We start from the raw sequence: 13693 nt of genomic DNA, 5'->3' as shown, positions 1-13693 counted from the left end.
AAGTGCTCACAATTCAGATGAAAATTGCCGACTGATTATTTAAATCAGTCGGTAATCACCGACGGAAAACTAATTCCGTCGGTAATTACCGACGTAAATAAGTTCAATCGGCAAAGGCCAACAAAATTGAATTCAGTCGGCAATCACCGACAGAATATAAATTCCGTTGATACGCCCGTCATTAATTACAGGTATTTTTATAATGATAGTTAATTACTAAACATTTACTCTGCAAATAATTTAGAAATCAACTTACAAAATTAAAATCAAATGGATAAATATATACAAATTTAATTGTGAGAGAAAATATTGCAAAAAAAAAAATCCGCAAAAAATGTTCCCAGATGATTTGCATGAGTAAATATGAGAATTGGGGGGGAAAAAAATAAAGGTTCCCCTCGCTACCACTTCCTTTTTATCCACTTAAATTGCAAGACTAGGCTGAGGACTTAAATTTCAAACTAGGTTAATCTTTTATCAACTGTTAAAATACACCTCAAATTTTACAGTTATCGACCATGGCTGAGGACTACTCCAAACAAAATTAAAGATAGAATACAACCCACTTGAAGTCTCATCAGTATCAAAAAATGAATGGCCTAACTTGTGTATCCTAGGTTCATCTTTTATTAACTGTTTACAGAATACACATCAAATTTTACAGTTATTAGCCATGACGAACTAACTCAAAACTAAAGAGACAATACAACACGCTTGAACTCTCATCATTGTAAAAAATGAATGGCCTAACTTGTGTATCAAATAAACTGGTAGATTGTGACAATGGGAAAAAATTGCCAATATTTCTGTAATATCTCACATATCTGTGTAAGCTTCCTCTGGCACTACAGTCAATGTGACCGTTTTGTTGTTCGATCGCTTCACCAGAGCTTCCAGAGGCACCCCAACTTTATCCTCCACGATATCCATAATCTGAATTCAATAGAAAATTGTCATTGGTGAAATCTGATCTAAAAGCTACAGACATGATATCTTTTTTTATTCTCATCAACAAAAATTGGATCTACGAAAAACTGCAGTGTGCAGTGAGAAAGAAATCCTATGTAAAATTAAATCTTTAATGAATCTCAAGCTAAATAGGAATTATGACTACTAACAGAGCGCCATGCATGCCCAACTCACAGAAGGGTTTATGATGATGGTGGTATAAAATATAATTACTTGCCATGCTATGCAAACAGAATTTGAGGATTTATGATGATTGTTGCTATTAAAACAAACAGGACAATATGGGGAGCGTGACCAGTACTTAAATAGGAAAAAAAAATCACTCATTCATGAAATATATGTTATACTGACATCGGTTAAAGTGTATATAGGGCACATAGTAGTGAGTATTTGACCAAAAAATACAGTAGAAAGTACTTCACCTTATGTTCAACTATCTATCTATACATATTATTAAAGAAAATCCCAATGAAGAAATAAGAAAAATTCATAACTACTGCATCCACTTTCTCTGGGTCAATAACTACCAAAAATATAAAATAATAGCCTAAGTTAAATAAATATAAATGTTAAACATAAAATTTTTAAAATAAATTAGAAGCTAGCAATATCAATATCATCACAAATATTAACTTTTAGCATAAAAATTTAACACTTTTATTCAAATTTACTTTACAAAATATAAAATGACAATGAAATTTACAATGTTTTATTTTCATATTCTCTAAATTAAATCAAAAAATAAATTATTTATTTTTTAAAATATATTATTATAATTTTAATTTTGTAGAATTAAATGTCCATCCCACAGTTGAAACACTAGTCATCGTGTATTCAATCATGAAGATTGTCCCAGAATATCTGAGTGGAATTACCTCTTTAATCTCTCTAATTGGTCTGCCACCAAACTCAATTACAATATCACCCTGTTGGAATCCTGCACGATCTGCCGGAGATCCTGGAATTACCTAGTTGACAATATCTTGCATCATTTTTCTCAGGAATATAAGATAAATACCAGTGAGAAACAAATGATCCAAATTGTGATATTTTAATAAAAGTCAAATAGATCAATGACAGATTGGACATAAACTGCTTAATCAAAATTACAAACTTTGGTACAAGCACAGATTTGTTTCTTTACAATGAATTTGTTTCTTTATTTAATAGGTTGAAGTTGTGATTATCTAAGATAACAAAACAAAGTAGTCCAAAAAGTCAGAATGCAGATTGGACTGCATCACTACAAAGGAACACAGAATCAAGCTCAATTGATAGAGTAACAGTGGTCTAGTGAAGCAGATCATTATAGTTTTTTTTTTGTTTTATTTTTTTGGATGGCATAAGGTCAGTAGGCAAAAGCTTTTTCTTTTTTCTCATCGAATTTTATTACAATACAAAACTCACCAGGGGCACAAGAACACCTTTTGTAACATTAGGAAATGAAGCATCTCTCTCCTTTAACTGTAAAATTATCCTTTCATTAAGATCAAACATGCTCAATCCAAGCCAAGGACGAACTACTCTACTCCTGCACAAACAGAATATTCACAGATATAAATTCCTCATTCCTTTCATCAAATAAGTCAGCATACAGCAATATTATGTGTACAATCAAGGTCAAAAACTTCATGGAATGGTCTATTAATGTCAATATCAAGTGCAGCATCAAAGCTGTTCCAGAAACAGAACTAGAGTTCTAGCAACATCTTAACCATGTTTATGATAGAAAACAAACTCAATTTTCAGTAAGTGATCTTATTTTGTTGACAAACGATAGTAGGTTCAACAAAACGAAAGTTTGTAAGAACTTCATTTTGCATAGCCAGTCATACAAATGATTCATAAGACCATGATAGATTGAGATGAAACAATACACACCACGTACAATGAAAAAAGTTAACCAGTGCAGCACCCTACATAATTACATATCAGATAGGGGAGGACTCCCTATGTTATTTTAACCTATAGAATATTTCTGGAATTTATTAAATTTTCTTTTCATGAGGACTCCCTAAGTTGCTCTTGTATGACCTGGAGGTCACGGGTTCAAGTCGTGGAAACAACCTCTTACAATGCAAGGTAAGACAACAGACCTAATGTAGTTCAACCCTTCCTCAGACCCCGTATTAGCGGGAGCTTCGTGCACCCGGTGGCCCTTTATTAAATTTTCTTTTCAAATTTAGCAACCAGACATTTATTTGCCCAGCTGAACTCAGAATCCCAGGTTTGCAACTAATTGCAAATACTAGTTCTTAACACAGTTTCATTGCCATTTAATGCAAACATTTTCTCGAATTTGCTTAAATTAATTGATAGGATATTTCAATTGAAAGGAGATCACTTGTAAGCTCAATCCCTCAAATATCAAAGCAAATGAACTAACGCACAACAAAAAAAGCCAAGTGAGGTTACAAATGTCATCAAGTGGACAGGGACAGCATAGCATACCCATTCTTCCTAAATTGCTCAAAGATTTTGATGACCGTATCAATTGGAACTGCAAAGCTCAATCCATCAGCTGTAATAACTTTCATAATGTTAACACCTACAACCTCACCATCAAGATTGACAAGGGGTCCTCCAGAATTACCCTGTATAATATACATATAAATTGAGAAAAAAAAAGTGGAAAGCTGCAATGGATATGTTAGGCAATTAAATTGTTTGCAAAAGTCCACATGCAAGTAACAGTTTTTTATACAAGAATCAAGATATGCTATTTGATTGGTGAAGCAATAGAAAATCTGGTATTCAATTGAACTTTTCCTTTGAAACAAAGAATAATCACGATGTCATTCGGTTAAGTGAAGCAAAGAACAAGAAATGATGGGAAGTAGGTGAGAAACAATGAGTAGAAAAGTGTGCTGTGTTTGGTTTTCACGTTTTCCATTTTCATTTTCTGAGATACGGGAAAACATTGTTTGGTTGGCAATTTTCACATCCATTTTCTAGAAAAGGAGATATCATTTTATGGGAAAATAGAGAATGTCTAAAAGTCATTTTCGGAGAAAAGGGAAAACGTACGTTTTTTCATAAAATGAAAATGAAACCAAACGCTATTAAGAAGGGAAGTCCAATCAATTTTTCATTACATCAAATTAGGGACACCATCTATGTGGGAAGGGAAATTAGCAAATTTGTTTAGTTAAAAACCAATCCCCATAAATCCCAGTATTTTGAGCAAAACAAAATTGGCCAAAGTGTGTCAATGGTCACAGCAAGTTATTACAATTAATTTCCCTCACAATGTTACAAAACACATGATATGAGTCGATTTGAATTTATAAATGCAAAATATTATTATTATTATAATACTAATAATCATTAGTCAATATAATTTCATTTCTAGTATCAGCATATATATCTCGTATCATCTCAGTAAACCTCTTAGTATAATGGCAAATAATAAAAAAAAAATTGTAACTCTCTAAGTTGACAAGTTTTCTCTATGTTGACGAGCTTTCAATTCATGAATAACTAAAAAGGCACGCACCAACAACAATTTTAATTGGTTTGTCAATTATAAATTAATATTTTACATTCAATTCATGATATTTGTTTTATTCATTTTTCTCTTTTAGTTACTTTGAGAATGAATTAAAACTTTGTGAACCAAAAGATAGATCATGTTAATAATTTGCTAAAGGGCTCAAGTGAACAAAATGTTCTTCTAAGGTTGTATTGGTCTCATCTAAGCACTCTTCTAAAGTGTTTCATTAGAGGATCTCATCTAAACACTATTATAATGTGTCATTAAAGAGTTGTAGGTCAAGTTACCAAGGAAATCTTCTATGGTCTGTTAGGGTTGCAAGGTTGCAAACATAGTCCCACATTGAAAACACATGGGAAAAATCATGGATTTATAAGAGAAAGATATCTCCATTGATATGAGGCCTTTTGGATAGAGCCACAAAACCATGAGGGCTTAGGCTCAAGGTGGACAATATCATGCCATTGTGGAGATATCTAAATTCCTTTTGGTCCTAACAATTGGTATTAGAGCCCGGACTGCCAGAAGATCTAACTGCCGACTGTGCACAAGAGTTATAGTCTAATTGAGCCATGTGAGTAGAATATTGACCTCGAACAAATGAAGTGGGGGCTCCCATGTCTGAATCAAGAGGACCAGACACCAAGCAGAAAGTCCTAGTTACGGCTAGGAAAGAAAGTCCTAGTAGATATCTGAATTCCTTTTGGTCCTAACATGATCAACAGATCAAGTCGTTAAGTGCTCTTTTAAAGTTAGATCATATGCGCAACTTTCTAGGATTAAGTCAACAAAGATTTTCCTGAGTTTTAACACTTCTATTTTAATTAAAATAGTGAAGTAGACTTTAAATATTGTCCTTGATTTCAGTTCACTATGAGGTCACTAAGACCTCATAGTGGAACTTATTTTGAGTTTACAAATTTATTAGGTATTCATCTCTTAAAATATCCACATTTTTACATTGCTTCTATCTTGCAATCGCCAACAACTCCAACTATGAGGTCATCTCTGTCGGTAAGTTCCACTCCGATTCTAACATTGCCACCAAGACCCTTCCTTCTTGCTACTAGTCCTCTTCTCCTGCCCTGCCCGCCTAGATCGTGGACACCGAGATCAATGATACCATCCCAACACTTGGATTCAAATCAGATTCCAAGAAGATCTCCAATGGCATTTATCTTGAACCTTCTAGTGGTCTACATTTTATATACAAATCAAGTGGCCTACGTCTTATATAAGAATCCCTTTCATTCCATTCATAACATGTTAATAAAATTAAGCATTCCGCTTATGATTCCGAGTCAATCTGCTCTAGTCATTCTCATTCCAATTGTGACTCCATTACATTCCATTTATGCGTACCAAACATAGTCTTCTAATTATGTCAACAAGTAATAATGACTATAAAGGCAAGCAATGCAATGAATTGAATATGATACAAATAAACTAAACAGATTGTAAACAAGATGATGGATGAAAATGATTGAGAAACCAAGATAATAGAATTTATGCATATGATGACTTTAACGAATGACAATTGAATTAATATAAATTATCTATATGATTTTTTTTATAACGTAGGGAATATGTGACAAAAATTAATTGAATGCCAGAAATTTAACTTTGCTAAATAAAGAAAAACAAATTTCAAAGAGCATTTGTAAAATAATGTAAGCCCTCTTTGATGTCAAAGTAAGCACGAAGTTCAAATGTTAATTCACGAGTAGCAAATGAACCTCAATTGGTTTTGCAAGATCTTCTCTGCAAAATACCTTGGACCAAATTCAAGTAGTGGATCCCACCCACCAGGAGTTTTTTATTTTCACAAGTGGACCCCACGTTCTCTTAACTTTATAGCACACGAACGAACTTCATAGATTATAAGATAAAATGGAAGCAAACTTGCCTCATTAATTGCACAATTTGTTTGCAAATACTCCCTTCGAATTCCTTCAAGACCCAAATCACTACTTTTCCGATCAACACAACTACATAATAAAAAGAATGGTGAAGAGAAGTCCAAAGTGAATGAGAAATAAAAAGGATCTGTGTCGCATAACAGATAAAGACAATAACACAAGAATCAGATCAATAAAGCCATCAAGTTAAGATAAAATAACTGTACTATATCTTATTACAGCAGTAGATATTTCGATAAAAACAATTTAAAGATTAACTTCATCATGAAGTGTGTTTGTCCCAATTATTTGGGACTGACAACTTGAATATTATTCACCCATTAATCTATGTGGAAAATTATATCACTGGTAATATTCAAGTCAAGTATTAGTTTTTTGTTAGAAGAAATTTTACTTGGTCTTTATATCTCCCTCTCTCAGATTCCATTAATGGATTTGACTCTTCCAGCTATAAAATTTATTTTAATCTAATATGTCCGCCATATCATTCAATTTTCTCTCATTTTATTATATTGGAGATATACATTGCTCCTTAAAATTACAACACATTTATTTTGGCATTTTATTGATCTCTGCTTAAATAACAACTTAAATATAGATCATTAATCTTAGCATTTTTATCTCAGCTACAATAACAATCTAAACATGCTAACAAAATTCTAGACTAACTAACAGTGTGAGAAGAAATTATTTACCAGACAGAGATTAAATCATTAAACAAATTAATAGCAATGTCTATGTCGAAGTACCTTACAATACCAGATGTTATGGTATTTTGCAGAGAAAGGGGGTGGCCCAAGGCTATTACCCAGTCACCTGGATGAAGCTTAGATGATGATCCAAGTCTAGCTGACGGTAGTGGAGTTTCAGAATGTATCTTCACCACAGCAACGTCAGAAACAAAATCAGCATTTACCACAATGCCCTCAAATGTACGTTCATCTGGTAAAGTCACGACAATCTGTTTATAAAACAACAAAATAAGTTAAAACAAGAAACAAAAAATCACAAAAGGCAGACAAGAGAAATTGAGTTTTCAGTGATGACTAAAATGAGAATAGAAGAACAAAAAACACTACTAATCCTTAAATTGGCTTACATGCTCAGAAAGAAAGTGGATATATATATATAGATATATAGTAAATATGACCCACAAAATAAGGGCTGGGCTATGGAGTCTTATTCAGGTTGTCAAACAACTGGTTATACAAGCTACTTAAAGGTGCAAAATAACCAGGTCAAAATTGAGTATGACAAGATGGAACCTATGCTTGTTCTTATCAAGTTTGAATATTGCTGATTTTGCATGCAAGAAAAAGAAACACTTCACTGCTCCAATCGATCACTGAAGCAGGGATTCACTTTCAAATGTAGACTAAAATTTTATGATGTTAAATTGTCAGCATCCGATGTCTTAGAAACTTAACATACTAATTAGTGACTCCTAAATCAATATAAGATATATGCAAATAAAATGCAACACAATAAATTTGTGAAAACAAAATTGATATTTAGAACTTTAGAAAGTCAATTAAGTATGAAATGAGAGAGATAATGACTGTGTTCCCAATTATAAACGCATATACATTTAGCTTAGCCGATATAACACTAAAGCTTATACGATGACAAATAAAAAGGCAAAATGATGATGGTCTGCCACTTTAGCTCAAAGAAAGTTGCTGGGCTAAAGTAACCAACTATATCTTGGGTGATTTTTGCTAAATCTCCATTCTCTTCACTCCGATGAAAAACCTTATAACAGAGTATACTAGAGAGGTTTGTGGGAACAAGAACCTAAAGGAATGAGCTTCTGGATGATTGAGATCTTTCAGCCTGAGTTGTTAGCAAGCCAGCCATATTTTAGTCAACCAAAATTATTTCAGTAGAATTTTTGTCCAACCAAACTGTTAACATCCTCAAACATCAATCAACACCAAAGAATTACTGAAGTCATACATTTAATTCTATAGACTATTACATCTCATCATCTCAAGCAAACTTAGCATAGTCAGATATGAACCAGACTGAGTTAGGAGAACATCTTTCAAACTTGTATGACAGCAAGCTAACCAAGGAAACTTCAAAAAGACCGATATGCATCTTGCAATCTTCTACAATTTCCGCCCTACAAAGGTGGACTAAGACATGAGTCACAATCTTTATTAGTCTACATGATGAAATCTAATTGCTTGTAACTTCACCCAGATAGTATTTGTAACCAAGTCCAACTGGATATAACTTGCAAATTCAAATTCTCAGTCCTCATCCAGTTCTAAGCGCATTTCTTCATCAAGATGAATAACTAAGTTGTAGGTTTGCATACTCACTTTGCCTTTTGAGATCACTTGCCTACTAGAAAAGTCTGCTATGCAATGTGCACAGGTCAAGATCGTCCCATCAGGATCAATGATAGTGCCAGACCCTATACCCATTATAGGCATAGGACCATATACATCTGAAAAGAAGTATTGGAAAAAGCTCATCATTCAAACGAATACACCTAAAAAAAAAATCCACATATTGAGGAAATCTGAAGACACAATAAAGTCCTTTCACCTTCAGTAAGACATATATTCACCACGGAAGGACCAGCTGCCGCGGCCGCTTTGACAATAGAGTTCCTTTTGAGGCATCCACTGCAGCATGCCACGTCCTTACTTGAATCCGGAGGTGGAAGAGGGCACGCGGTTGGAAAATGCCGTGCAAAAAACTCTACGAATCAGATTAAAAGATTATGCAACTCCAAAGAGATGAAAGAAAACTTTAAGGACGATAGGTTAGGTTTAAACCTGGAGAAAAGACTGAGAATGGAAGCGTGAAATCTTGCGAGAAAATCGACGAAGTCGAAGACAGAAATTGCCGAAACGGATCGCATATCGAAATGGCGACATCTTTTACGAAGGGGAGCACATGCGTGAGAAAGAAGAGAAAATATTGAGAAAGGAGGTGAAGGGAAAAGGAAGAAAGGAGGGTTACTTGTGGGGAGGGAGGGGCCGTCGGAGGAACCGAGAGTGAAGGCGGTGAGAGCGAGGAAGCCAGTGGCGACGCCACGGCGGGGATGCTGCAACAGGAGACGCCGAAACATGATTCACTGCCGCCGATCGAGAGGCGATGGAGGAGCAGCGGTCGTTGGCTCTTCTCTCCTCCGAGAAGAGATTTTATAGGCCCGCCCCCCCGCCTTCAACAGTTAGCTTGCTGAAGTGAAAATGCGAAATATGAAAATATGGACGGGGTAAATTACAAAATGGTAATCAAACTGTTTCGCCACCGCGATAACAATATCAAGTAAACATAAACCATAACTAACTTCTTGATATGAGACTAATTAAAGCCACATGCCATTATAAACCTCCGTTTCTTTCCCAAATGCCTTGAAAGTTGAAACTATCAGTTTGGAAAAATAGTTTTAACAACCACCTAGACTTGCTCAAGAACCAACTGGTGCGATCACAGGCATGGGTCCACCCAATTGTTTTCTTTCCTTCCTTCCCTTTCCCTTTTTTTTTTGAAGTTGTGCCAATTACTAAATTAGAATTCTTATATAGAGACTAATCTTTGATAGCATTGTTTCGCATATTTCTTTTAGAATCTTTGACATCTTAGTCAACAATAACAGGAGAATAAGAAACCATAGTGACATACTTTACGGGCATTAGAATTTATCTTGTTCGATTCAAGCATAAGAAGACATGAGATGATGACTCCATTAGGCACTGTCTGAAAAGAGGAAAAGATAGGAAAACGCATAGCGCTAGAACGGTGCCTTAGCAGTGTGGCGGCGAGGATGAAATGGTGGATTGGACTGGATGATATGGCCCTATATCACCGCTACCACTTTAGCATGCTTATAGAAGGATAGCATGTGGCCCGAGATAATAGTCAACTCCTTCAAGGAATAATTAAGGGATTTAAAATTTAAATCCCGGTCCATTATAAGGAATTTTCTCTCTCATGAAAAACAGGTTTAAAAATGTAGATTGGATTCCATGAATATTTTTTTATTTATTTTTTCTAGTGAGAAGTGAGTTTAAAAATGAAGGTCGTCTGGACGGACCCGATTGTTGTGGCAGTGGTGACTTTTGGTCACCAATTTGACTTGTAATACTACTGTAATAACGAGCATTTCTCATCAAACAGTTGCAAGTTTGATGACAGTAATGTTTTGGACCCGATTGATGTTTTAGTTATGCTGACGGTAATGCTTTGGACCCGATTATCTCATTCGCAATCCACTTGAATAGAGGTTGGTTACAGGAAAATTGGAAGTTATACACATGGTTACAAGATGCAGGAATGGTTTTAAAGAAAAGCAGTTTCATGGTTACTGGCACTGATGAAATTTACCATTCCGCTATCAGCAGATCCCCAATGTAACAAGACGGCTAGGTTTACCAAAGAAGGCTTTTGCAAGAGACGTGAGGGCAAAGTTTTCCGGGCAAAACATCCATGAACGACTTTGAGGGCCATGTTTCCTCAAAGTGACCGCCATTGAGCTTTGGCAAGCAATGAAACTATCACAAGTGACCATGAGTGTCAAGCTTCCACGAGTACGAGGGATGGGGTTGCAAAGGAATAAAACTAGCAAAATATCCACGTTTTATTTATCAACGGTAAACAAGATCAAGCAAGAGAAGGTTTTTATTTATACATTTGTATATTTTCTTCTTGTTTGAGTGTATCTTGTTGTGTGAGTTTTGTACGAGATTTCTCCACCTCTGGTAGTTATCGAGAATGAGTGTTTTCTTAGTGGAGAGTGTTTGTGTATGTGGATCCTTGGATTAGTCACCTCATCTTGAGGTGGATACCAAGTAAATCCTAGTATTAGCATTGATTCAATTACATTCCGTTGCATATCATCATCAAGGAGCAAGCAACGAAGCGCGACGAGTTATTCACCTCCCTCAAGCTACAAATCGAACCTAACACATGTCACGTTCTATTTAGTATATATGTTGATGTATGCCATGATATGCTATGCTTGTATATGATGCACGTTTAAATAGTTATCCTAATTTGGTCATTTATCATATGTCTATCAAAGTTTAGTATTCACTATCATCTCCATCAATTGTAGTTAGATTTGTCAAAGCAAAGTGACTCGATTTATCTTGGTAGAATGTGATGTCCGACTATTGAACTTTGGGTGAGACTTAACTATGTTACCTCAATTGGATTAAAAACTTAGAGGCATAAAATATAATTAGATCAATTTAATATGTCTATCAAAGTTTGGTACTCACTGCTACCTCAATCAATTATAGCCAGGTTTGTCAGAGCAAAGTGATTCGATTTATCTTGGTAGAGTACAATAGGACAATTATGATGTCCGACTATTGAACTTTGGGTGCAATTAACTTAGTTACCTCAATTGGATCGAAAACTTAGAGGTGTATCCTATATGATGGGCAAACGAATAAATAGTCTTATTCACCCATTTATACAAGAGTTGTATATGATGTAATTGGTAAAGGTTGGCTATCTAAATTATACAAGTCTTGGATGATTAGCTAATGTTAATTCAAGATAAAGTATAATATGAATATTGTCTCACTTGAATGTCATTGCTTTTGAGTTTAGAGGTAGTAAGTAGTGTGGATAAACTACAGTTACCCACATCCATGACTTGCTCCTACCAAGCTTTTCAATTCAGTGGGAGAAATATTTAATTAAAGACCTAATTAAGTTATTGAAATATGATACTTATTTTCTCCATTTATTGTTATAGATAACCACATTGTCTTATACATTGAATACTCTTTCTCTACGATCTATCCTTAATAAGGACAAGTTTAATAGAGCTGATTTCTTTAACTGATACAGAAACTTGAGAATTATCCTTAAGCAAGAACGAAAACTATACATACTAGAGCAACCTATTCCCGAAGAATGCATTGCGGATGATAGAGGTGTACAATCTGTCTGTTGGATAAGTGGGTGACGCTTCCCGATATGGGAGAGGAGCAGGACGAGTGCCAGGGAGTGGAGTCGGGGGGGGGGGGCTGGTTCTAGAGTGGGGGATAAGTGAATACAGGATGGAGGAGCAAGGCTAGTTAATGGGGTAGGCAGAGTGGTATAACACGACATTAGGATGGTGGAGGAGGGGATGTGGGAGGCGGGCGACGGTTGCTATGGTTATAAACTATGCGACTAATGATAACTAATATATTATACGTGTCTTAGAGAAATGTTCTCCTGCGATGCATTTCTTGCGGTTTGGTGCTGTAGAAGTGATTTGGCATTCCACGTTAAAGTCAAAAATAAAAATAAATAAACGCGACATCATCTCTCTTCTCGTCTTCTTCGCCGACCTCGCCAAACGGCCACTGCCGACCTTCAGCTGGACGCCCGGCCACCGTCAGCCGGATCGCGGTCGGATTCCGGCCAGATGGCTGCTGGAATCCGGCCGTTTCATGGCCAAATCTGTCGCGACGCTAGCAGACGCAATGCTGCCGATTCTGGCCGTGATCCGGCCGGAATCAGGTCGCGACCGTACGCGACCGGATTCCAGCCGGATCGCGATCGGATTCCGGTCGAATCGCCGCCATAATCGGCAGCATTGCGTCTGCTAGCGTCGCGGCAGATTTGGCCATGAAACGGCCGGATTCCGGCAGCCATCCGGCCAGAATCCGGTTGTGATCCGGCCAAGTGGTGATCCGCCAGCATCAAACGCTGATCATCGGCAAACGGCGGGAGAAGCGGAGAGATCGCGGCGCAGCCAGTGATTTTTTTTTTTTATTTTATTTTTGCTTACGTGGCGCATCCAGCTCATCATAACCGCACCAAACCGCAAGGAGAAAACCGCAGGCGAGCAAAACCGACGTGTCTTATATATCATTTCTAATAGGATTGTGTATAATGATGATACTTACCCAATGAAATGTTATTAGTAATGTGTAAAGGTATTTTGAATATGCAATTTTAATGATAATAGTTTAATGAATACTAGAGCAATTAAAATTTTAGAAACACTGTTCATATTGTACATGTAATATGGAGAATATAAAAAAATCATTTCCATCCCAGTCAATTGAATGGTTGGTTATAGATTGATGTTATAATTTATCTCCAATTACAAGGAACGATCGAAATAAATATAATTATCTTTTACTAAACTTTAATATGGAGAACATCAATCGTTAGATTTTTTACAAAAATATAATAGGGAGAATATGCAAGATAATGAATTAATGTGTTTTTTTAATATTAGTTTGAAGAAATTACGAAGGAATACTATTGAAACCACGTGATAGATATTATTGCAAGGAATTGACATTTGCCCATACGTTTTTCACGGAAATAGGTATATATGTAT

General features: G+C 35.7%; 1 protein-coding gene across 1 annotated transcript; it reads right to left on the bottom strand.

Annotated features, from left to right (window-relative positions):
- Positions 1 to 498: 498 nt before the first annotated feature.
- Positions 499 to 9522, bottom strand: LOC122005320 (putative protease Do-like 14). The gene is made up of 10 exons (XM_042560321.1): positions 9358 to 9522; positions 9171 to 9272; positions 8938 to 9093; positions 8709 to 8836; positions 7131 to 7342; positions 6369 to 6450; positions 3421 to 3563; positions 2377 to 2500; positions 1845 to 1937; positions 499 to 933 (listed from the first exon to the last, which is right to left on the bottom strand). Exons 1-10 carry the CDS (start codon positions 9464 to 9466, stop codon positions 817 to 819), a joined length of 1266 nt encoding a protein of 421 aa, XP_042416255.1. The 5' UTR covers positions 9467 to 9522; the 3' UTR covers positions 499 to 816.
- Between the last annotated feature and the right edge of the window lie 4171 nt (positions 9523 to 13693).

Source organism: Zingiber officinale, chromosome 7B, assembly GCF_018446385.1.
Source record: "Zingiber officinale cultivar Zhangliang chromosome 7B, Zo_v1.1, whole genome shotgun sequence".
Lineage (NCBI taxonomy): Eukaryota > Viridiplantae > Streptophyta > Magnoliopsida > Zingiberales > Zingiberaceae > Zingiber > Zingiber officinale.
This window is presented reverse-complemented; position numbering and strand designations above follow the sequence as displayed.

Excerpts from the sequence above, each read along its gene's own strand:
- LOC122005320 (XM_042560321.1), bottom strand. The coding sequence starts at position 9,466 with ATGTTTCGGCGTCTCCTGTTGCAGCATCCCCGCCGTGGCGTCGCCACT. Across the intron at positions 7,343-8,708 it reads AAGTGATCTCAAAAGGCAAA|ATTGTCGTGACTTTACCAGA; the intron begins GTGAGTATGCAA and ends TTTTATAAACAG. Across the intron at positions 2,501-3,420 it reads GAGCAATTTAGGAAGAATGG|GAGTAGAGTAGTTCGTCCTT; the intron begins GTATGCTATGCT and ends CTGTTTGTGCAG.